The sequence below is a fragment of the Haliotis rubra genome, unplaced genomic scaffold (assembly GCF_003918875.1).
Source record: "Haliotis rubra isolate DU_JTF1 unplaced genomic scaffold, ASM391887v1 Scf50, whole genome shotgun sequence".
Lineage (NCBI taxonomy): Eukaryota > Metazoa > Mollusca > Gastropoda > Lepetellida > Haliotidae > Haliotis > Haliotis rubra.
The window spans coordinates 2,675,196-2,699,260 of NW_025767191.1; the positions used below are offsets into that span (position 1 = coordinate 2,675,196).

Genomic DNA, 24,065 nt, shown 5'->3' on the forward strand with positions numbered 1-24,065 from the left:
GTGTATCGACTAGTGTATAGACTAGTGTATCGACTAGTGTATAGACTAGTGTATAGACTACTGTATAGACCAGTGTATAGACTAGTGTATCGACTAGTGTATAGACTAGTGTATAGACTACTGTATAGACCAGTGTATAGACTAGTGTATAGACTAGTGTATCGACTACTGTATCGACTAGTGTATAGACCAGTGTATCGACTAGTGTATAGACCAGTGTATAGACTAGTGTATCGACTACTGTATAGACTAGTGTATAGGCCAGTGTATAGACCAGTGTATAGACCAGTGTATCGACTAGTGTATAGACCAGTGTATCGACTAGTGTATAGACCAGTGTATCGACTATCGTATCGACTAGTGTATAGACTAGTGTATCGACTAGTGTATAGACTAGTGTATAGACTACTGTATAGACCAGTGTATCGACTAGTGTATAGACTAGTGTATCGACTAGTGTATAGACTAGTGTATAGACCAGTGTATCGACTAGTGTATAGACCAGTGTATCGACTAGTGTATAGACTAGTGTATAGACTACTGTATAGACCAGTGTATCGACTAGTGTATAGACTAGTGTATCGACTAGTGTATAGACTAGTGTATAGACCAGTGTATAGACTAGTGTATAGACTAGTGTATCGACTAGTGTATCGACTACTGTATAGACCAGTGTATCGACTACTGTATAGACCAGTGTATCGACTAGTGTATAGACCAGTGTATAGACTAGTGTATAGACCAGTGTATAGACTAGTGTATAGACTAGTGTATAGACTAGTGTATAGACTAGTGTATAGACCAGTGTATAGACCAGTGTATAGACTAACGTATCGACTAGTGTATCGACAGACAAGGTGCAGTCAATGAATATCAATATACTGCTTGTTCAAGAATGGATCCACAGGGGATTGACTTTAAATTAACACATTTAATTAATTTGAAAAACTAAATATGGATGTTTGACCTGTCAGTACCAACACACTAGTGTGTATGTATGTACATAGATAAACATGTATCAAACAGCCACAGATATATACTCTCCCAAAAAAGAAACGCATAATGAAAATAGCAATTTCATGTAGCAATGAACTAAAACGTGATTCATTTTACAAAAGGTTTTGCTCTGTTTATGAGTCCTATGGTGTTTATGTTTTGAAACATCACAACAAAACGCACCATCCGTAAAATACCCGTATTTAACAGCATGATTTTCAATTTCGGCGTGTAGTGTCACAGAATACACAATTCACATGCAATGCACGTGAAAGTTGGGGGTCAGATAGTCTCAATGATGGGTGTAAAAGGTTGATCGCTGTCTGTCGATTATTCACTGTATTTGGAAATTGTTGACGAACGCAAAACGCCACGTCTAAGTGAAGCCAACCGTCATATCGCCATTGGTTTGCTTGAACCAGGCCAGTCTCAACGTGCAGTTGCCCGACGCATGAATGTTCACCAAAGCACCATTTCACGGCTCTGGTAGAGATATCGCCGGCAGAATGCGGTAGCAAATGCCCCTCGTAGTGGGCGACCTCGAGCGACCACTGCGGCGCAGGATCGCTACATCCGGGTACATCACCTGCGTCATCGAACAGCTACGGCGACCAGTACCGCTCGACAAATACCCGGATTTAGGAGGCTTTCTGCACAGACCGTCAGGAACAGGTTGAGAGAGGCTGGTTTACTTGCCAGAAGACCTTATGTTGGCCCTGTGCTTCGACAACAACATCGTCGACATCGAGTTCAATGGTGCACCAACGTTCAGGCCTGGAACCTACCGAATTGGCGTAGAATCTGGTTCAGTGATGAATCACGATTTCTATTGGAACGACGCGATGGAAGAATGCGGGTGTACAGACGTCGACGTGAACGTTTCGCCGACGCTTGCGTTCCCCAGGTGGACAGATTCGGCCGGGGAAGTGTTATGATGTGGGGAGAGATCATCTGCCGTAGGAGAAGTGATTTGGTGATGATCCAGGGCAACCTGACAGCTCAACGGTACTGTGATGAAATCCTACGCCCACACCTCCTTCCAATCATTGATCGCCAGAGGGAGTTGTTTCAACAGGACAATGCCAGGCCCCACACAGCACGTCACACTAGAGACTTCCTCCAGAACCACAACATCAATGTGCTCCCCTGTCCCTCAAGATCACCGGACTTAAACCCGATCGAACATCTGTGGGATGCCCTGGACAGACGGGTTAGACACCGTAACCCTCAGCCCCAGACACTTCAGCAACTCGCACAGGCACTACAGGGAGAGTGGACTGCGATTGGGCAACACGAGATTCTGAGACTTATTCGTTCGATGCCGAGGCGATGCCGTGCAGTTCTGGATGCCCACGGTGGTCACACGAGGTATTGACTTCAGAGCCACCACACGTCTCCATGTAACACTCAAACTGACTTTCCTCGACTTGGTGCCAAAGACAGATATGTCTGCATTCCCAGTGTGCAATTTCGTTATATTTCATTGACTCATAAAGCCTACAAGATGTTTCAAAGTAAACATAAAAATACAGTTGAAATTCCTATATGCGTTTCTTTTTGGGGAGAGTATATATGCGATGTGTTACAAGCATAAATTTCCAAATACCCGAAGTTTATCTAAGATGTGGTTCCATCATATGGTCTCGTATAGTTACAGGCCAGGTGTGATAATGCTCAGCCAAAAGCCGACGTAAAAATTGTAATCATCATCAACATCTATGCTCAATCACTGATTCTCATCACTTCCCTCAACACCGCCCCATCCGCTCCTCTCTACACCGCTCCCGTCCGGTCCGATTGCCTCAACTCCACTCAAAACTCACCAGGGTTGTCGTAGCCCAGTGGTTAAAGCGTTTGCTCGTCATGCTGAAGACCCGGTTTGATTCCCCACATGGGTACGATGTGTGAAGCCAATTTCTGGTGTCCCCCGCCGTAATATTGCTGGAATATTGCTAAAAGCGGCGTAAAACTAAACTGACTTACTCCTCTCCTCGCCACCCCTCCGCTCCCTGTACTCCGCTAGAGTACTACTAATGGCCCTCCGCTCCGCTCCGATCAACTCGCTTCAACATCCCTCCAATACACTGTGCCCCCTACTACTCCTCCACTCAACAGCTCCTCGCTCCATTCTGCTCCTCTCCATTCCGTTCCGTTACGTTCAACCCCCCTCGGCTCCCTCCCATCAACTCCCCCACCCTTCAATATGCCTGTGCTCACCTCCTTTCACACTACCTCTCCTCTCTACTTCCCTCAACAGCTCTCCGCCTCCCTCAACTCTCCTCCCATCCATCCCCTCAACATGCCTTTGCTCACGTCCCGTTCTCACCTCCCATCCCCTATTCCACTCCTCTCCGCTCTACTTCCCACAATAGCCAGGCGCTCTGGGGTAGGCTAGTTGTCAAAAGTGACCCTCGTCACGCTGAAGACCCCGGTTCGAGTCCCCACATGGGTACAATGTGTGAAGCCCATTTCCGTGTCCCCCGCCGTGATATTGCTGACATACTGCTGTAAGCGGCCTAAAACTAAAATCACTCACTCACTCACTCCCGCAACAGCTCTCTGCTCCACTATTCCTCTCAACACCCTTCCGCTTCCCCCTACAACCATCAACAACCCTCCTCTCGCCTCTACTCCAATCCACTCTCCCTGTAATAAATTTCTTTCAAATGTCCCTGTCTTACACCGGACCAAACACAATAATCCCAGTCAGTACAGTGAGTCCCTGACGTATGTTACACATGATATACAGCAGACTATAGTGACTTAACATTGGATCTGAGTAGCTGTCATCCCCATCTGTAAATCACCGCTGAGGGATTACCAGCAGAACATGAAGAAACATATGAAGGGGAGTATCGTATATTAGTTGATATAGAACATGCTTCGTCAGCAAACTATATCTGTTTAGGTTAGGTATCTTCTAACGTTTTATCGGGGACAGCTTATCATAATCTGAACCTGTCCGAGTGAGTGAGTGAGTCCGTGTTTTTATGTCTGTGTGCATAACTGAGTGGTTTATGGCTGCCTTTTACTGTTTGCTAGGACCTTTTGTGTTGTGTTGCCTTAATGCATGAGTGTCACTTAATGTTTCATGGAGATTTCAGATAACAGCGAATAATAATCGCATCCTGGGCAGGCGTCATAAGGCATTTAAGGCACTATGACGAGACGTAGCATCTAGACAACCCGTGCCTCTTTAATCCATTTTGACAATAGCCTGAACCAGGGAAATTCGAGATAAAATAACATTATGCCCCAAACCAAGATCCCGGCGTTTCTGTTAAAACCTGGAAAGTGTATTTTCACATACAATGTGAATTTGGCCTTTTTTGTATGGTAAAATTAGCCTTTTCCCAAACACCAACTTTTGCTATAGAAGCCGAGACCGCGATACCTTAGAAATTCGTTGGTCAGTATGCAGCACACCGCATCCTTAGATTCAATGAAGTCGCACTAATCCCCTAAGCTGCGGAGTTCTGTTTCTTTAGAGGCCTTAGTGCATATCATTGAAGTTAACAATACACCTTTTACAACCCAGCCCTGTGGCTAGGCGAGCGTTTAGAATTATTCACAACAACACACGATGTCATAGCTGAGTATCTACTCAAGGCATTTGCATAGTCAAATACGCTCAGACCTGTTCAATAACATTGAAGATACGAACCGGTGTAGACATACGTAGGCCTATTTAAATAGACTCTCGGCCTTCGTATACACGCATACGTACTGTGGTAAAACAGGTCACAGACGGTGCAAAGTCCTCTTGAAGGAAGAAGTCGGGTGGTTAGTGACGTAAATATGCAGTAACTGTATATGGTTCCCTCAGTCCTGACCTCTCAGTCTCTCCAGGGTTCTATCAGGTAAGTACACTGATATACGCCGGTTATACATAGTATACTCAAGCTATAGGAATTAGACTATACCGGTATACTTTAGTAAATTATTTATCAAAGCCAGCATTACACATTCGCAAGTGAAACATTTTAACACCAACATAACCTATATATAGTATTGATCGCGTGTGGATAATGAAATAATTCGTCAGTTGGTATCACATGACATGACGTGGTATGGCTGTGGATGATCAATTGTGCTCAATTGCCCAGTATGTTTGACAGGGAAGTTCAGTTACCTATTGTAGCTGTGTCATTTAACATGTGACAGTTCGGTACAAACGGACATGGCATGAAAGCAGGATGGAGTGAGCAATACAATATCTACTCTTTACAGAATTAAAATAGCTGTGCAATGTTCAGCTGTTCTGACACAAGGGCATTACAATTGTCTATGCAAACAGCAGGTGCGTGGAGTGTGATTGTGTAAACGTGATCTAATGTGGAAAATATCGCACTGATATGATCACGCGAACTTATGTAGAAAATATCATACTGATGTGATCACGTGAATTATTGTAGAATGTTTAGTACTGATATGATCACGTAACCTAAGGTAGGATATATCGTCCTGATGTGATCACGTGAATGAATGTAGAATTTATGGTACTGATGTGATCACGTGAATAAATGTAGAATGTATGGTACTGATATGATCACGTGAACTAATGTAGAATATATCATACTGATATGATCACGTGAACTTATGTAGAATATATCATACTGATATGATCACGTGAACTAATGTAGAATATATCATACTGATATGATCAGGTGAACTAATATAGAATATATGTACTGATATGATCACGTGAACTAATGTAGAATATATCATACTGATATGATCACGTGAACTAATGTAGAATTTATGGTACTGATGTGATCACGTGAATAAATGTAGAATGTATGGTACTGATATGATCACGTGAACTAATGTAGAATATATCATACTGATATGATCACGTGAACTTATGTAGAATATATCATACTGATATGATCACGTGAACTAATGTAGAATATATCATACTGATATGATCAGGTGAACTAATATAGAATATATGTACTGATATGATCACGTGAACTAATGTAGAATATATCATACTGATATGATCACGTGAACTTATGTAGAATATATCGTACTGATATGATCACGTGAACTAATGTAGAATATATCGTACTGATATGATCACGTGAACTAATGTAGAATATATCGTACTGATATGATCACGTGACCTAATGTAGAATATATCGTACTGATATGATCACGTGAACTAATGTAGAATATATCGTACTGATATGATCACGTGAACTAATGTAGAATACATCGTACTGATATGATCACGTGAACTAATGTAGAATACATCGTACTGATATGATCAGGTGAACTAATGTAGAATATATCGTACTGATATGATCACGTGAACTAATGTAGAATATATCATACTGATATGATCACGTGAACCAATGTAGAATATATCATACTGATATGATCACGTGAACTAATGTAGAATATATCATACTGATATGATCACGTGAACTTATGTAGCAAATATCATACTGATATGATCACGTGAACTAATGAAGAATATATCGTACTGATATGATCAGGTGAACTAATATAGAATATATGTACTGATATGATCACGTGAACTAATGTAGAATATATCGTACTGATATGATCACGTGACCTAATGTAGAATATATCATACTGATATGATCACGTGAACTAATGTAGAATATATCGTACTGATATGATCACGTGAACCAATGTAGAATACATCGTACTGATATGATCACGTGAATGAATGTAGAATACATCGTACTGATATGATCACGTGAACTAATGTAGAATATATCATACTGATATGATCACGTGAACTTATGTAGCAAATATTATACTGATATGATCACGTGAACTAATGTAGAATATATCATACTGATATGATCAGGTGAACTAATATTGAATATGTGTACTGATATGATCAGGTGAACTAATGTAGAATATATCGTACTGATATGATCACGTGAACTAATGTAGAATATATCATACTGATATGATCACGTGAACTAATGTAGAATATATCGTACTGATATGATCACGTGAACTAATGTAGAATACATCGTACTGATATGATCACGTGAACTAATGTAGTATACATCGTACTGATATGATCAGGTGAACTAATGTAGAATATATCGTACTGATATGATCAGGTGAACTAATGTAGAATATATCGTACTGATATGATCACGTGAACTAATGTAGAATATATCATACTGATATGATCACGTGAACTAATGTAGAATAAATCGTACTGATTATGATCATGTCAACTCATTTTGAATGTATCGAACGGATATGATCAGGTGTACTAATTATATAATTTTGTATATATCGCACAGATATGATCATGTGTTCTAATTTTTAATATATCGGACAGACATGATCACGTGAACTTCTTTTGAATACGTCACACACATGTGATCTCGTGAACAAACAAAATATATCGTACGGAAATGACCTCATATTCATGTACAATGCATGCAGGAAAGTTAGGATAGGAGGATTGGAACATATGTATATATAGTGACTCTATGCTATATAGCATATAGGAAATGGACAATGTCATGATGACAAGATGTATATATTTGAGGGACTAAGCATCGGTATTATTTAATCAGTATGTTTTGATTGCAGAGCTTGGAGCTGTAAGTAGAAAGTCATTTTGTTAAATACGGATGTAAAACTTTTAAACTTTTTATGACTGAAATGAACACTGGGGGTTACATTCGACTTCCAAGATACAAGCGAGGGATATATACTTGCTTCCTTAAGATGTGGCTCCCTAAAACTCGAGATAGATACGGGCCGATACTGCTCCTCTCCTATTCCCGCTACACACGCAGAAGACGAAACCCACTTTTACACTGTCCCTTTTATGACGATATCCGTACTTTTTATTTTAAAAATATGTTTTATAATACTCCTGTAGATATTACCATTTTAAATAACCATTGTAACTTACCTTTTAGGAAGCATGTGCTTCAAAATGTTTATGCGCAGGAAACTACTTTATATATAATTTAACAATAGACTTAATATTTTACCTTTAACAGTGTACTTAATCATTTAAATTTATTATATTTATATTGTTATATTGTCCCTATGTTTATAATAATATGTAGCATATTACCTCTTTTACATAACCATAAAGTACATGTACACTAATTTTGTAAAATATGGTCTCTCATAACCCTTTTGGGTGGCATTTGTACTTTTACATTTTTAATATTCTATATGCTGTATTTTAATTCTTGTTGTACAAATGGTGAGACTTTAATAAACTATATTGTATTGTATTGTTTTGTAAACAGGCTTATTATACCGAGAGAAACAAATAAAGGATCACAGGAAAATGCAAGCGTTCCTTTAATATTTTCCAGTTTTCATCACCATCTTTGAATAGCGCTGTGGTGATGAAAACTGGAAAACAATAAAGGAATGCTTGAATTTTCCTGTGATCCTGTATTTGTTTCTTTCAGTATATTACAATATGAGCGCACACACCGAAGTACAGAGACTTTCTTCAAATCTAAACTTGCAGCATAGTCTTGACTTGCATGGGCTGCATTGGGTATATTGGTTTTAGGGTCGGTATAGCAGACTAATGTGAAGGTATCAAGGTTAATCTGAGGCAATTGATAGTGGGCATCTTATAGTGACACGGCCTTTGACTGACTGACAAACGGAAAATACATGGTTCAGGCAGGGACTGTCCGACAGCTGACATTGGCAATCGGTGTTTGACAAGACTGGTATATCGGAAAAAAGAAACACTTGAAACATCCAACATTTTTACTGCTTTTCTAATTTCTAGACAGTAAAACGGGTGGATCGAAGAAGACATGGATATGAAGGACAAGGCTGTATTTGTTACCGGAGGGGCACAGGGAGTTGGAAGAGCTGTTGCTGAGGCTGTGTTGCAGAAAGGTGCAAAGGTAGGCGACAGCTCATCTGGACTCCACGGCGAAAGTAATAATGTCCATGATAATGAGCATAGTTAGTTTAATGTTATTGTTTACAAAATAAAAATTTCATTCCAGACTTTTCAACAAGTGAACATTGTTTTAGCAGCATATACCAGCATTGTTTGGCAACATGCCAACACTTAGTACTGGAGTGAGTTAATGAGTAAGTGAATGAGGTTTTATGCCGCTTTTAGTAATATTCCAGCAACTTCACGACGGGGGACACCCAAAAATAGGTTTCACACATTGTACCCATGTGGAGAATCGAACCCGGGTCTTCGGCGTGACAATTGAACGCTTTAACCACTCGGCTAACCCACCGCCTGGGGACACAATGAGGGAGTAGACACGGTACCCGTGCGGGGAATCGAACCCGGGTGTTCGGCGTGACGAGCGAACGCTTTAACCACTCGGCTACCCAACCGCCTGGGGACACGATGAGGGAGTGGACACGGTACCCATGCGGGGAATCTGACTGTGTTGATAGCCGTGTGTCAGCATGCTTGGTTCCTTACTTTTATACAAGTAATGTTGAAATTCTGGCATTTGATTGCAATTGTAGATTTACACAAATATTGTAGTTCTGACAGAAAATGCACAGTCCATACAGTTTATATAACCTCTCACTACGACCAAAGTACAGTCAATAAATATGACAGATACTATTGAGTGTATTGTTATCTCGTTGATCTAATCTAAAACTGTGAGGAAAATAAGAATAAATTTGGATCTGACAAAACGGCTGCAAACATTACTTAGCCGAAACCATGCAGTTATAATTTCAAATGTACAAATATCTATGATCAAACTTTTTCAGATACGTAGAATACCGATGTCTGGTGTATTTCACGTTCAAACACCACTGAACAAACAGGGGCGGTTGGGTAGCCTAGTGGTTAAAGCGTTTGCTCGTCACTCCAAAGATAGGGTTCGATTCCCCACATGTGTACAATGTGTGAAGCCCACTTCTGATGTCCCCTGCTGTGATATTGCTGGAATATTGTTAAAAGCGGCGTAAAATCACACTCACTCACTCACTCGAACAAACAAGTATGTTTGGTTTTTTTAAGCACAAATAACGTTAATTCAAATTAGTATTTGACTGATGTTGGGACATTCACGAGCAAAATATGTAGATACGCACAGCTGATCATACTCATTCTATGCAGTAAAAGTCACTGATGAAATCAATTACGATGATGAATAATGCACACACGAGGAAGTTTTTGCATGTGAAACCGTCATTATAGTCATATCGGATGCAAAACCACATGGTCATGTTTCGAATGTTACTCCAAAGAGCCCTCTTAAAGGATAATGATTTATTGAACGGACCAGGACACATGTGGCCCATGTAATGTATAGGCCATATATCGATTGCTGTATATCTATAGTAACTTGAAAAATGTGTAATACATAGTCTGGGGACTGATAAGCCGATGGCTGTGGTCATCTACCAGTAGAAAGTCTTCTCCTTGGTCTGTTGTAGACCATTCTCCATCAAGCTGTAGCTCTTGGGCGTCTTTTGGAGTGCGGGGGACCTTCTTGGTTCTTTGTCTGTACAGACTTGACTTGATACTGTCATACATATGAAGTCGGGCTGCAATCTTTCTCCTTCTTTCTCCTAAATCTTTGGCACACTTGTCAGCTCTTCTCGTAATATATTTCATATTACTGATATGAAAATAGGAATCAATAAGGCTGTTCTATGTACTTCTCTCAGCTGATTGCATGCACATAATTACCCTTAATTGGTACAGCTGGTTATCCCAGTTTTGACAGCGAAACTTCACACCTTAATGGATCAGTGACCAAGACGCTGTCAAAAATGGGACACTACCTGGCTGTACACAGCAAATAACCTGTAAACGTAGTCATTGTATGTATGGATCGGGTAAACAACGGTTTCTTTTAAGACTAAAATTCTCTCCATCCCTTTAAAATAGAAGTCAGGTACCGCGCAGTTTGAAACTTTGGAAAGAATATTTATAACAGTGTGCCTCTTTTCGTCAGTGTGGATCCAATCACATTAAAACACGTTTATTAATCACTGAGATTACAATACGCCCTTTCATCTATTTAACAATATCTGTTTACACATTTAGGTAGTTAACATCTACACAGAGTAACTGAGCCTATATGGGTACAGTGTGTGAAACCCATTTTTGTTGTCCCCCGCCCTGATATTACTGTAATGTTGCTGAAAGCCGCGTAAACTCCAACACACTCACTCACTCATTGTGACCTATAGACAAAATGGACACAACTGCGGAAAGTGCAGCGATCAAGTACATCCGTGGATACACCACAAAGGAAGGATGGCATACGTAGGCACACGTTAAATGTGATAAGACTGCACTGAAGACGACCCCCGCATCCAACAACACGAGATATGAGTCAGAACATCTAAGATTACGTTGACGACCGATTTGCGAATGCTTAGTGTCATATTAGCTCTGAAGACATTTTGAAGTAAATGAATATTCAGTTGTGAGAGAAACTGAATGAATAAAGTATCAGCTCCTTGTGATCTTCTTACGTCAGATCAATTCGGTTTGAAGTTGATCTGGAAATACCTTTTAGCAACGATTTGTTTCTATGGAGGTCACCTTGGTTCACAAGTTGATGCGAGAGTCCAAGTAACATTTAATATAACGGGAGCAAATTACATCACCACTCGCACATCCACACACAAAATACAAAACCTGTCTCATCAGCTATAAAGTTGTGGCGTACATGTTATGGGATGCCGAATGTCTCATCAGCTAGAAACCCAGAAAACAAATGAATAGTATAATGCTACACTTCTGACAACAAAGGACGGAATTCAACCTATTCCACACGTCGGTGGCAATAGTATGTGAACCTTATGTTAAAAAATAACTTATTTGATTGTTTGTAGGTAATTCCACTCTGAGGAAAAGATATAAATTTGATTATTTGATAATTTGGTCTGTGGCCAGTGATGGTCTTTTGCTGCTGAAAGAAATTAATATGATTTTCATTGGAGATTGAAAACACGGTTACCAGTTTTTACGAATAATACTTTCGATGTGTATTTACACACAACAGTCGTTATGAATAAAGTTTTCCAGATAAATGTATTTCTTTGTTTGATGTAGTGATAACAACCCAGAACTATGTTTCAGGGAATTTCAAAATAATGTTCTTGTCAAATATGCTGTCAGAAATATTTTGAAAAATCGATTAATCCTTCATGGACGAGAGTTGTTCCAGCAATATACATCGAATCTGGACCAGACAATATGACGTTCGATACCATGAGCATTGGGATCAGATGACATGCTTCAACCAGGTCTACCTGACCACCCAATCCCGTCAGTCCCCTCTTACGACACCATAAGCAGAGGTTGTTGAAGATCAATTCCAACCTGGATCTTCAAGATCCCGAACGTTTAGATTTTGGAAACAGTAATATTAAATGGTGTGGGTGTAAATTGCACAGCTTACCAGCATCTGAGACAATTCAAATTTGATTTTATTGTAACGTCATGGTAAGTGGTGACGTTGAAAAGGTCTGCAAAGCTTGACTTCATATTTCACTTGTCGGTGTTTTTCTACGACAAGACTCAATTATTGTTCTTTATTATTATTCTCCAGGTGTGCATAGCGGATTTTAATGCAATACAAGGACAGGCAACTTTAACTGAACTTCAAGAGAAATGGGGAAAAGCAAATGTGATATTTGAGGCATGTGATGTCTCTGATTCCAAGTCCTTTGAAAGTAAGTTGATGTCAAACGTCAATTCTTGACAAGAGGTAAGAACCCCGAAGATTATTTTGCCTGAAGAGTCTCGTGTTGCAATCTCTATGCATTCATAATTCCAGATTCCTGATATTGTGACCTCGGCGAAATGACATTTGATGTCATAGTACACATTTCATTTAGCGACCTAGTCACATCAAGGATGAAAATGACACTGTCCTTGGAACAAATGGCATTAAAAGACATTAGTTTAGGCATGTCATTGGCGATCATTTCAGGAAGAAAACAGAATAATGACAAACACAAGCATGGCTACTGATGGTCATTCATCGTAACTGTCGAAGCAAAGCGTGTAGCCGGTGGCACTGTGAACCATTAAGGCCTAAATATGTACATTTTGGCTTCATTTTGTGGTACAAATAGAACAATTGGGTAAGTAAGAATTATTAAATAATATCGAAAAAATGAAATGTGGCATTTCTGGAGACGTCATTATTATCAAACGATGTCATCACGTCCAATGAGTAGATGGTTCTTCGTGAGTGATATTATATTGTGTGACAGCAATGATCATAATATATCGTCGGAATCGTAAAGTCAACCCTGCCTTAAGCAGAGCTTTCATGTGTGTATTGAAACTGTGTTTTTATAAAATAAGATAGGATGGGTTGTTTCGATGTTATCTTGCTCTTCCAGGAACCGAATTTGATGGAATTTCACATTGTATGTATATGTTGTGATGTTTATGGTTTGTTTTTATTAACGTGTTATTTAGAATCAGCACCTAATCATAAAACTGATCACTAGGAAAGACGAACACTTTACTAACAGGTAGCAATATAAGAAAACGGTCCATGATCGAATCAGTAGCTATGAATGATGAATCAATACGCAAGCCTTATATCATCGTCATTTTTCAACGCTGAGTTTAGATAATGGGGAAGTGAGTAATAAATATAAAAAATACCGAAAACTATTTTCTATAATTTGATGGGTTATCCAACACAGTTTACATTAAAACGGTATCTAAAAAGGACTCGTTTACTATCCAACGATTAGTCTCCAGTCTTGGGAAAAAAGTAAAGAATTCTGTGTTGGCCTATCACTATTTGAAGCATTACTGAGTAGACTTCAGTTTTCAACGCGTGCTATGCTTAACAATTCAAAATGAAGTGCTGGAGGTATGTTATTGAAACTCTAGTGTCCTTTAGTTGTACAAAGACATCAAAACGAGTCATCGAAAGACGTTCACAAACAAAGGTTGGTCCGGTAAACACACAGGTCTTGTTAAGTTAACATGCGTCATGATGGGTGTTGTTATCTTTACGTGATACCTTAACGGTAAATCGAAATGTTGACAACAATTGTTTTGTATGCTGTGGCCCATTTCTCCAAGGCATATTTAACATAGTTTCCACACTTGTACACATGTGAACACACAGGTCTTGCTAAGTTAACATGCGTCATATTAGGTGTTGTTATTTGTTTGTGAATCGAATACTGTTAACAACAGAAAGTTTGTGTGCCGATGCCATTTCTGCAATACATGATTATTTAGCACACATTATTATTTTCACACATGTACATATGCCAATTTGCAATAAGTCGTGCTGAAACATACACTGGTGCTGAATTATAAAGACGGACCTTCTCGTTTGAAATATAAATTTCAATTAAAGACAATGTTTCTTAGTAAGAATATCGATAATAAATTCTTGACATTGTATACCCTGTTTCTTGTTACGCGTCACTTTTTAGTATAAAGATAAATAGTTTGTCCAATGTTTTAAACGATTCAATCGATTGATCGCTGTTTGGTGATGATTTTAATATTTCTTGTCGCGGTAAAAATATGCATACTATTGAACGGCAACTGCAATTGTGTTTAAACAAAATAAATAAATGGTGTCTTGAAAACGGCTTTCTAGTTTTCTAAGTTAAAAACTAACTGCATACACTTCTGCAGAAAATATAAGCCGCATAAGGACCCAGAACTAAATTTAAATGGGACTCAAAGTTGTCAAAGAGGCCAAGTTCTTTGGTTTCATTTTCGCCTGCCATTTAACTTTTATTCCGCATATTAAATCCCATAAAAATAAATGCCTGAAGGCACTCGATTTATTGAAAGTAGTTTCTAATTCAAAGTGGGAAAGGGATCAAGCCACCCTCCTAGACCTATACAGATCACTAGTCCGCTCCAAACCTGATTATGGCTCCATCATATATGGTGGGGCCTGCAACAGCAACCTAAAAATATTAGATTCTATCCACCACCAAGGTCTAAGACTTTGTCTTGGATCTTTTAGAACTTCTCCTGTTGACAGTCTCTTCGTTGAGGCAGATGAGCCCCTTACACAACGCCGTATAAAATTATCTTTACAATATATTACGAAATTATACTCTAACCCTGCATATAACTGTGTTCAATCCTCTCTATGAGGATTTATACACCAGGAAATCTTCTCCTGTCCCGCCTCTTGGGCTCAGAATTAAGCCATTAATTTCTGCTGCCGGCATTTAGCTGGAACATATTTCTCCTTTCCGTCTTCTTTCTTCTCCTCCTTGACAATTGTTGAGGCCAGAAGTTGACCTAACACTGACAACATTTAAAACATTCGAAACTAATGAATTACAATATAAACAAGAGTATAAAAAGTAAATATAATACATACAAATTCTTATTTACAGATGGATCCAAGGATTGTGGCGCAGTGGCTTGTGCCACTGTCATTGGATCTCGAACAATCTCTTCTAGATTACCAGGTGATAGTTCTATTTTCACAGCAGAAGCAAATGCCATATTAACAGAGCTTAACTATATTTAAATCCATCCTAAATATAAACAATATATCATATTTTCAGACTCTCTTTCGTACTTTCAGGCTATAAAAAAATCCCTCCTGCAAACATCCACTTTTAATCGATATAATTGAATTTTATAATGATCTTGCTACTGGCCAATACGACATCGTCCTCTGTTGGTTACCTAGTCATGTTGGAATCTCTGGTAACACACTGGCCGATTTAGCTGCTAAGGCAGAACTCAACAAATCTGTGATACCACTTCTCATTCTATACTCCGATTACAAAGCAACCATTAGGTCGTACATTCGTGATCTGATGCAGAAGAACTGGGACATCCAAGTAGATATGAATAAATTATTAATGCATATAAACCAAAGATATATAAAGATATAATTGCAATTAAACCAACCATTGGTTACACCTACTTGGGTTATCACTCCAGATTTGAAGAGGTTATTCTAAGACGATGTCGTATTGGACATTCTCGATACACCCATGAGTATTTGCTTAAAGGTGAGGATCCTCCGTTTTGCATCCCTAGTGATGACAGAATCGCTTGGCTGTATTGATTTTTCCATCACAAGGGATAAATATTTCAATGTAAAAACGATGGAAGATCTTTTTAATGTACATATTCATTTAATTATTGAGTTTTTTAAAAGAAATTGAATTAGTTGATAAATTTTGATATGTATTGTGATTAGAATATGAATTTTAATTTGTGTGAATGAAAAAATGACTTTGACTGTTAGTGGCATTACCTTCAAAGGGGGTTGAAGTAGCGTAAAATTATTGTACCCCTGAGAAGGTATGTAAGTTCAATTTCATTCAAAGGATTCTTCATACCACGTGTCTTTAATCGTAGAATATGAGTTAAATTTGACTACAATCGCCAATGGCTGAAGGGGTAATGTAAATCCAGCTAGAGCCCATGCAGGTAGCAAAGGTACTGTAAGTCCCAGTGGTCTCTAGTATGGTGATCTACCTTCAGTTGTTGGCGATCTATAGCAACTTTTATATATTGTATTGTCTTTCATAGTTAACATATTTTAGATTTTCATACTAGTTTTACAGTTATATCTGTGATATTCTAGTTATTTTTACTGTCCTTCGCCGACAGGTTTTTATAATGATTTATTATGACATTATAACTTGTGAATAGTCACAATATGGCTGAACTATTGCCGATGTGACTTAAAATCTTAACTAACTCACTCACTTGTTACGCGTGTATTTTGTGTCGAAGACTCGTCTGATGCGATGAAGTTCTTTACGTTCAATCGTGTATGTTCAGTCGAACTATTTGAGAACCATATTCGTACATCGGGATTACCTTACATGGCTTTACGTGGACTAATTCTGTTCACATGTCTCTGTTCCAGCAGCATGTAATTTACGATGTTATACGGGGTATGATTAACCAATGTTTGATCATGTCTTCCAGTTAGATTTAAACTTCATAGGCAAGTCAGATCAGACATATTTATGGTATTCAATGCCGCTAGGCGAAATATGTTTCATCATGGTTCGTATCTGGTATAATGTCATGACCATAGCAGGTTACTTCTCAAATGACCCATTCGATGAGAACAGTCACATGGCCTCCTAAATAAACCGGTCTTCCGGTACACAATTCACATGTTAGAGTCACGGTTAATGTAAGGGCATCCGTTTTCTTCAGCTTTCCATGGACATATTCAACTATTTTACAAATATGTATTTTTCTGATTGTTATGCTATATTTAGAAAAGTGTGCGATTCCTCCCCTCCCATTTGAAAGATTCAATTTGATGATTCATGAGATTGCCCAGAAAATGGTTTGTAATCTGAAAACATTGCAAGAAATCAATGTATAATCAATATTGTTCTTTAAGGGTTTGAAATTTTACGTCCACATTTTTGCCGATACTGTCCAAATTAAATAACACTTTGTAACGTTTTTTGGTACCTTGCATTTCGTTTTCTCTATCATTTCGAACTTTGTGTCATGAATGAATTATCGAAATTTGTGACGAGCTAACAAATGCAGTTCTTCCCAAGAATAATACTCTCAGCGCCATATGATTGTAGAATCTTCATATGATTGTCAAGTAACTACTTCGGGAGTGAAAGGTGTACACTTTATAGTATCAGTGTATCAAAGCAAACATGTCTATGCTCATTCCTGTGTTAAACTTATTTGGAAAACAATGCCCATCCCATGTAAAATTACAGTAGCTGCAGCATTTCACTGTTAATTACAGTTGCCATGGCTATCTAATGCCTGTAAACAGTGGCTGATGCTATGACGACATATTAGCGCTTCTATTCCTGATACATTTCAGAAATTTGCACTTTCTGTTCACCAGTTTGTAAAATTAACCTCGCTGGGAGAGGTGTTTAGTAAAACTATTTCCACTTGACATAAGCATTTAAACACAACCACCGAAGAAGACTGCAAGTTAATCTGAAATGATATTATGACTTCGTATAATGCGCTAACATCTATGCAAAGTGCTGAAAGCTACTAACTACTAAACTGCTAAAACAAACAGCCATGTACTCTTAGATTTGGAATTTGATTTCTAAAACTAAGATGTTTCAAACATGGAACATCAGTGCAAACGAATACCCAGCCTTGACTATCCTCAGAAACACATTTCGTTTAGTTCATAACGAGAGCTATGAAAACATGAAACAGAGCTATGAAAAGCAGTGAAGACACCAGGTATTCGCCAAACGGGTAAACAGGCCCTGCCTTACAGGTAGCACCAGTCATTCACAAAAGTATTATTTGCCTGACACCGCACAGCAGTGCTGCATCCAGTACGTCTTCTTCTTCTGCCACCCGTGAAGGTCCGGGTAGAATATTGATCTTCAGTAACCCACGCTTGTCGTAAGAGGCGGCTAACGGGATCGGGTGGTCAGGGTCGCTGACTTGGTTGACACGTGTCATCGGTTTCCTAATTGCGAAGATCGATGCTCATGCTGTTGATCACTGGAGTGTCTGGTCCGGACTCAATTATTTACAGACCGCCGCCATATAGCTGGAATATTGCTGCTAAACTCACTCACTCACAAAGCAAAGCAAAGCGATCTTAGCGCTAAGGTGACATTAACTCCCATACCATAACATAGTCTTAAGGGGTATCAGGCTAACTGCCCCCCGGACAACTGCCCCCCGACAACTGCCCCTGGTTATCCCCCGACCATTGTGCCCCTCGGACAACTGCCCCCTAGGCAAGCCCCCTTCCCCATCTTGCTAGTATTTTTGTTATCAATTGGAGTTTTACAAAATGAACAGGCACTGAACAAGTCCAGATGACCCAGATGGTGACTGGCTAGGAACCGCCCCTGGGGGCAGTTAGCCTAGACCCTTCTTAAGGTAGTCTTAGCGCTAAGGTAGTTTTGTACAACAGCACCCTGACAATCAAGTGATCGATTGTAAGTTGGCTGTTGTAATTGAGTACCTACGTGGTCTGGTAGATAGAACGTCTACACGTAAACCAGAATGTAGATGGTTCTGAAGTTAAATGACATTAAAAAGGACATTCAATAATTAATAATTTCTTTAACCTGTCGGCATTAAGTAAAAAATAACTGGTTGGCTCGGAGTCACAACACTGTCTGAGTGGCGTATCCGTGTTAAACCTGCGGCATTGTTATCTTTGTGGGAAAGTACTGTAAAACATAATTATATAAGTCGTCATGTGAGTAGACTCACAGTAGACTTGAGACCCGTGAAGATCCGGGTTAGAATTGATCTTCGGCAACCAATGCTTGTCGTAAGAGGCGACTAACGGGATCGGGTGGTCAGGCTTGCTGGCGTGGTTGACACGTCATATTATCCTTTTGCGTTGATCGATGTTCATGCTGTCAATGACTGGAATGTCTCGCAAAGACTTGATTACTTACAGACGGCCACCGTATAGCTAAAATATTCCCGAGTGCGGCGTTAAACAGCAATATACCAATAGTAGACTTTAGCGCGGCGTCAAACCCCGTGTACATCACTCCGCCCTTTTAATTCGAAAAGGTCCGTCTATAAATGTCATTATGATGTGCATTCAGGTAGCTTTCACCGAGCTGTCAGTCACTTTGGAAGGATAGATGTTTTCGTCAACAACGCTGGAATAGTCAGTGAAAAAGACTGGGAGAAATGTATCAACGTCAATTTTGTAAGTTGATAGTTTACGTTGACGTAAACATGTTTTGTTCAATTTTGTTTTGTAAATACTGTCAAACTACGCTTGACTGTTCTTTTCGAGTGAGGGACGGTGAGGTAGCCTAGTGGTTAAAGCGTTCGCTCGTCACGCCGAAGACCCGGGTTCGATTCCCCACATGGCTACAATGTGTAAAGCTCATTTCTGGTGTCCTCCGCCGTGATATTGCTTCAATATTGCTGAAGGCGACGTAAAACTACACCCACTCACATTTCGAGTGAGTCATAGCATCCTTCAGGATTGACTATCCTGGTGTATCCACGGTCCTGCTTTCAATTAAAGCAGCCAGAACAGTATAAAGACGGATCTATCTTCAAAATGTTTTACATTATCCTCTTCTCACGCTTAAAGTAGTGACTAGGTGTCGACATGTTTGCTATATCCACAATCTACAGCATGTTATAATTGTCTGTTTTGTCTTTTGTAATGCTAGATAGGAGTAGTCAGAGGAACCATGATGGCCCTCGAGCACATGCGGACAGATCGGGGAGGCCAGGGCGGTGTCATAATCAACACATCCTCCACGGCAGGTGCGTGCCCGATGTTTACATTACTTCAGCGATTACATACACAAGATCACATCACTTCATATCGTTGCCAAAACCACCATCACCATCAGTACTATTGTTACTAGTCTCCGCCAATACCACTTCAGCCCCAAATAGACAGACTATCACCACCACCACCGGCACGTGGAGGTGATGGGGAGGGGCGCTATTTGTAAAACTGAGAATACTGCAAGTACATACGACCGACCAGAAAACGTCAACATCATAGAGGTTACCATAGCAATACTGTTTCAGGTCTATCTCCTGGGTTTTGGGTGCCGGTGTATGCAGGTACCAAGAGCGCCGTTGTGAACTTCACGAGCAGTTGGGCAGTAAGTTAAGCAGCTTGATGCCAGTATTTCATTAATTTTGAAATGTAGACAAATGCAAACATAAAGAGACGGCGTATGTTAATTTGTTCGTGACCTTTTATCTGATAAGAATATGAAACTAACATAGCTTAAAGGCGGCGTAAATATTTGATATAACTGTATCTTATGAAAATCTTAAAAGAAATAAATGGAGAAAATTTTTTGTTTAATTTTTGGCATCCTTCTATCAAAGAAATGGAATGTTCATTGGACAAACTGGAAAATAACTGCTAATTGTGCTGCTCTTAAATAGAAACAAACAAAATATTTCGCTGTTTGAAGCAGTGACTAGAAAGAAAACTAACTTTTAAGAAGGAAACTTTCAGGCCAAACGGAATTTAAAATGGCCAGTACCTTCAAGTATGGTCAATGATTTTTGATTAGAAAAGAAGAGAGCGCATTTCAGTTCCTCAAATCGAAAAGAAAGCGACAGAAGAATTAATTTGTTTGGTCGGAGCTTTCCAACATTCATATGGTTTTTCCCTGTGAAACTTCACTGATATAGAAGAGGAGATACTTGAGTCTGACAAGTTTAACCACGAGGGCAATGGGTAACCCTGCCGTCTAAGCAGAAGACCCACGCTTTTGCTCAGATAGCTGGGGCCCCTGCTTGGTTACTTCTTGATATTGCTGGAATATTACTAAAATGTACAGGATTTTTCTCACTTCTTTTTCCCTTTTGTTGCAGGCTAATCCCGATATTACAAAGGCAGGTATTCGCCTGGCAACTGTGTGTCCTTCTGGAACATCTACAGCTATGGTTAATGAGGTTCGGGATGATCAGATTTATAACAAGGAAAGTTTCGTGCAAGTCCTGAACAAACATGGTTTGTGCAAGTAAGTCGTCATACTACAGAGCCTCCTCACCAAGCAGACCCGTGACGATCCGGGTCTTCAGCAACCCGTGCTTGTCGTAAGAGGCGACTAACGGGATTAGGTGGGTCAGGCTCGCTGACCTGGTTGACACATGTCATCTTATCCCAATTGCGTAGATCATTGCCCATGCTGTTGATCACTGTATTGTCTGGTCCAGACTATTTACAGACCGTCACCAAAATGGTAATCATTTCGGGCCTTCGCCCAAAGTCATGCTTATAATCCGTGTACAATACCAGCGTTGGAACCCAGCTCAGTCTCCTGCTGTCTGCCATATGGTCACAGAACTGAAGGATTAACAACTCAGTACTAAACTTTATATCCATTTATTGACAATCAGATGAAGATGAAATGAAAAATGCATCACTAAGAGTGGACATTGATATGTGTTAAAATACGTGTTCATGAAAAATCTGAGCAACGCGTCACTTACGAATTTTTCATTTGTCATTTCAGCATGGAACATGTCACGGGGGCCTTTATTAGGGCCATTGAGGAAAACTCTAGCAATGGTGTTGTTTTCATGGTAACAGCATCAGGTGGAATTCAAACCGTGAAAACGTCCTTTAACGTAATCAATGTGGACAGCCAATGAACACGAATGTGAATGAATAAGTAGTGTCATATGCAAACGCACCCTTGGATCTGTGATTAGCCAACGCTGAAAACGTGGCTTTCCGTTCGGATTGGATATAAGAACTGTTATTTCATTGGTAATATACACTTCTTGTGTGTGAACATTTCCGTAAATTGTAAGTGTGAGTAATGCATCCTGGACCGAGGATGACATAAAAAAATGTTTAATGTTCGGTTGTCAAGTGACAGCTCCTGATTTCTTATGTTTAGGCGCGTGTGCTGTTCCGAATTAAGATAAGTGAAGGGGTGTTTGGTTGGAAAGTTGATCAAAGGACTAATGATAAGAGTAAACTACCAAACCCCTGACACAGCTAGCCCCAAGGATTGAGGTCTTTGAAGCAAGATTCTCAACTACGAAGCGAAATGGCGACGTTGCTGTAACATCTTTTACCATTATAACAAAAATTAAACAGTAATATGCGGTCAAACACCATTGCGTCGAAGTTACGGTTGTCTCGAAGGAAAACATGACCACTGCATATTCCTGGTTGAGTCATCATTTGTCGGTTTGCATAGGCACCTTCATCTTGGACACAATGGTATTTGACTGTACTTTGAAACAGGCAGAAAATGAGTGAGTGAGTGAAAGAGTGTGGTTTTACGCCGCTTTTAGCAATATTCCAGCAATATCACGGCGGGGGACACCAGAAATGGGCTTCACACATTGTACCCATGTGGGGAATCGAACCCAGGTCTTCGGTGAGGAGCCAACGCTTTAACCACTAGGCTACCCCACCGCCCCTGACAGAACATGACATTTATACATTCTTTCACTAGACAATATCAACACAGTGAAGACAGTGTGTATAATAGTAGTCAAGCGTCAAATTATGTGACAGGAAAAAGAAGTGTCCAGCGTGCCAAGGTATATAGATGTTCACAGATATTTAACATTACACTTACATTTCTCTCTCAATCTGTATCTAATTTGAAGAAAGACAATAGTTCATTTCCATGGCAATTGTGATTTCTGTCATTACTCTGTTCAATCGAAACTGAATCAAAATCTTCGAATCCGTTCAATACTGTAATACCACGAATACCACATTACAAAACAACATGATGACATAACTACATGCACGCATAAACTATTTTACGGCTCAAATGTAAGCAAAGTCCGTTAATGTGGACAGTTACGCGTGAATTCGTACATTTCAGCTTAATGAATTATAACTCTTGACAAATAATGATTCTTCAACGACAGAAATTGTGCGGAAGTGCACTAAATAACAAATTAACCTACTGCATAATTGGCTTTTTTTATTTTTTATATTGGTTCCTAAGATTACAATATCACAGACATACAAAGTCGCGATGCATACGGTCTATAGTAATACAGTTGCATGATGTATTGGTATCATGTGAATATATTATTATATTAAACATATAGATAATGTCAGGTACAAATTGATACAGTTTGGAGTCCTCTATGTACTTGGAATAGAAGGCTCCATTTGTGACTGAAATTGTATATTTTATTTTTGTTTTGTGTTGATATATGATTTTCCACAAAGATTATTTCTTTTAGAGTTTTTAAATATAAATTTTGATTTGGAAGCATATTTGTGATACTGCATATGAGAATATGTCTCTTCGCAGTAATGATGATGTGATTTAGTAATCTATTTTGATGTGGAGTACCAATACGCAGTAAGGCGTACTTATGTTCTATTAAATCAATAAACATTACAAAACTTGTCCGAATTTGCGCTCTGTTGCATACTTTGCCGTCCATTCCATCAAATAGTGCCATTTGCCTACAGACTGTCCTTGGCTCTTGAGTGCTTCTTGCCAATGCAACTTCTCACTATCCTCTGTCCTGTCGTATCTACTCCATCAAATAGTGCCATTTGCATACAGTCGGTCCTTGGCTCTGGAGTGCTTCTTGCCAATACAACTTCTCACTATCCTCTGTCCTGTCGTATCTACTCCATCAAATAGTGCCATTTGCCTACAGTATGTCCTTGGCTCTTGAGTGCTTC

At 39.4% G+C, this 24,065-nt stretch overlaps 1 protein-coding gene across 3 annotated transcripts; it reads left to right on the forward strand.

Moving 5' to 3' along the window:
- Positions 1-4,664: 4,664 nt before the first annotated feature.
- Positions 4,665-23,781, forward strand: LOC124291880 (15-hydroxyprostaglandin dehydrogenase [NAD(+)]-like). Of its 3 annotated transcripts, none has more exons than XM_046728945.1 (8): positions 4,665-4,856; positions 8,768-8,888; positions 12,540-12,663; positions 19,501-19,607; positions 20,086-20,182; positions 20,456-20,532; positions 21,260-21,408; positions 21,904-23,781. In XM_046728945.1, the coding sequence occupies exons 2-8, from the start codon at positions 8,796-8,798 to the stop codon at positions 22,040-22,042; spliced, it is 786 nt and encodes a 261-aa protein (XP_046584901.1). In that variant the 5' UTR covers positions 4,665-4,856; positions 8,768-8,795; the 3' UTR covers positions 22,043-23,781. The 3 variants fall into 3 exon arrangements, with proteins under 3 accessions (XP_046584901.1, XP_046584903.1, XP_046584902.1); XM_046728947.1 differs by lacking the exon at positions 4,665-4,856 and adding an exon at positions 5,098-5,197; XM_046728946.1 differs by lacking the exon at positions 4,665-4,856 and adding an exon at positions 7,511-7,598.
- Positions 23,782-24,065: the final 284 nt, after the last annotated feature.

What these genes read in the sequence shown, in the direction of transcription:
- LOC124291880 (XM_046728945.1), top strand. Translation starts at nt 8,796, where the DNA reads ATGGATATGAAGGACAAGGCTGTATTTGTTACCGGAGGGGCACAGGGA. An exon ending in TGATTCCAAGTCCTTTGAAA is followed by an intron (nt 12,664 to 19,500) that starts GTAAGTTGATGT and finishes ATGTGCATTCAG; the next exon opens with GTAGCTTTCACCGAGCTGTC. An exon ending in ACTTCACGAGCAGTTGGGCA is followed by an intron (nt 20,533 to 21,259) that starts GTAAGTTAAGCA and finishes CTTTTGTTGCAG; the next exon opens with GCTAATCCCGATATTACAAA.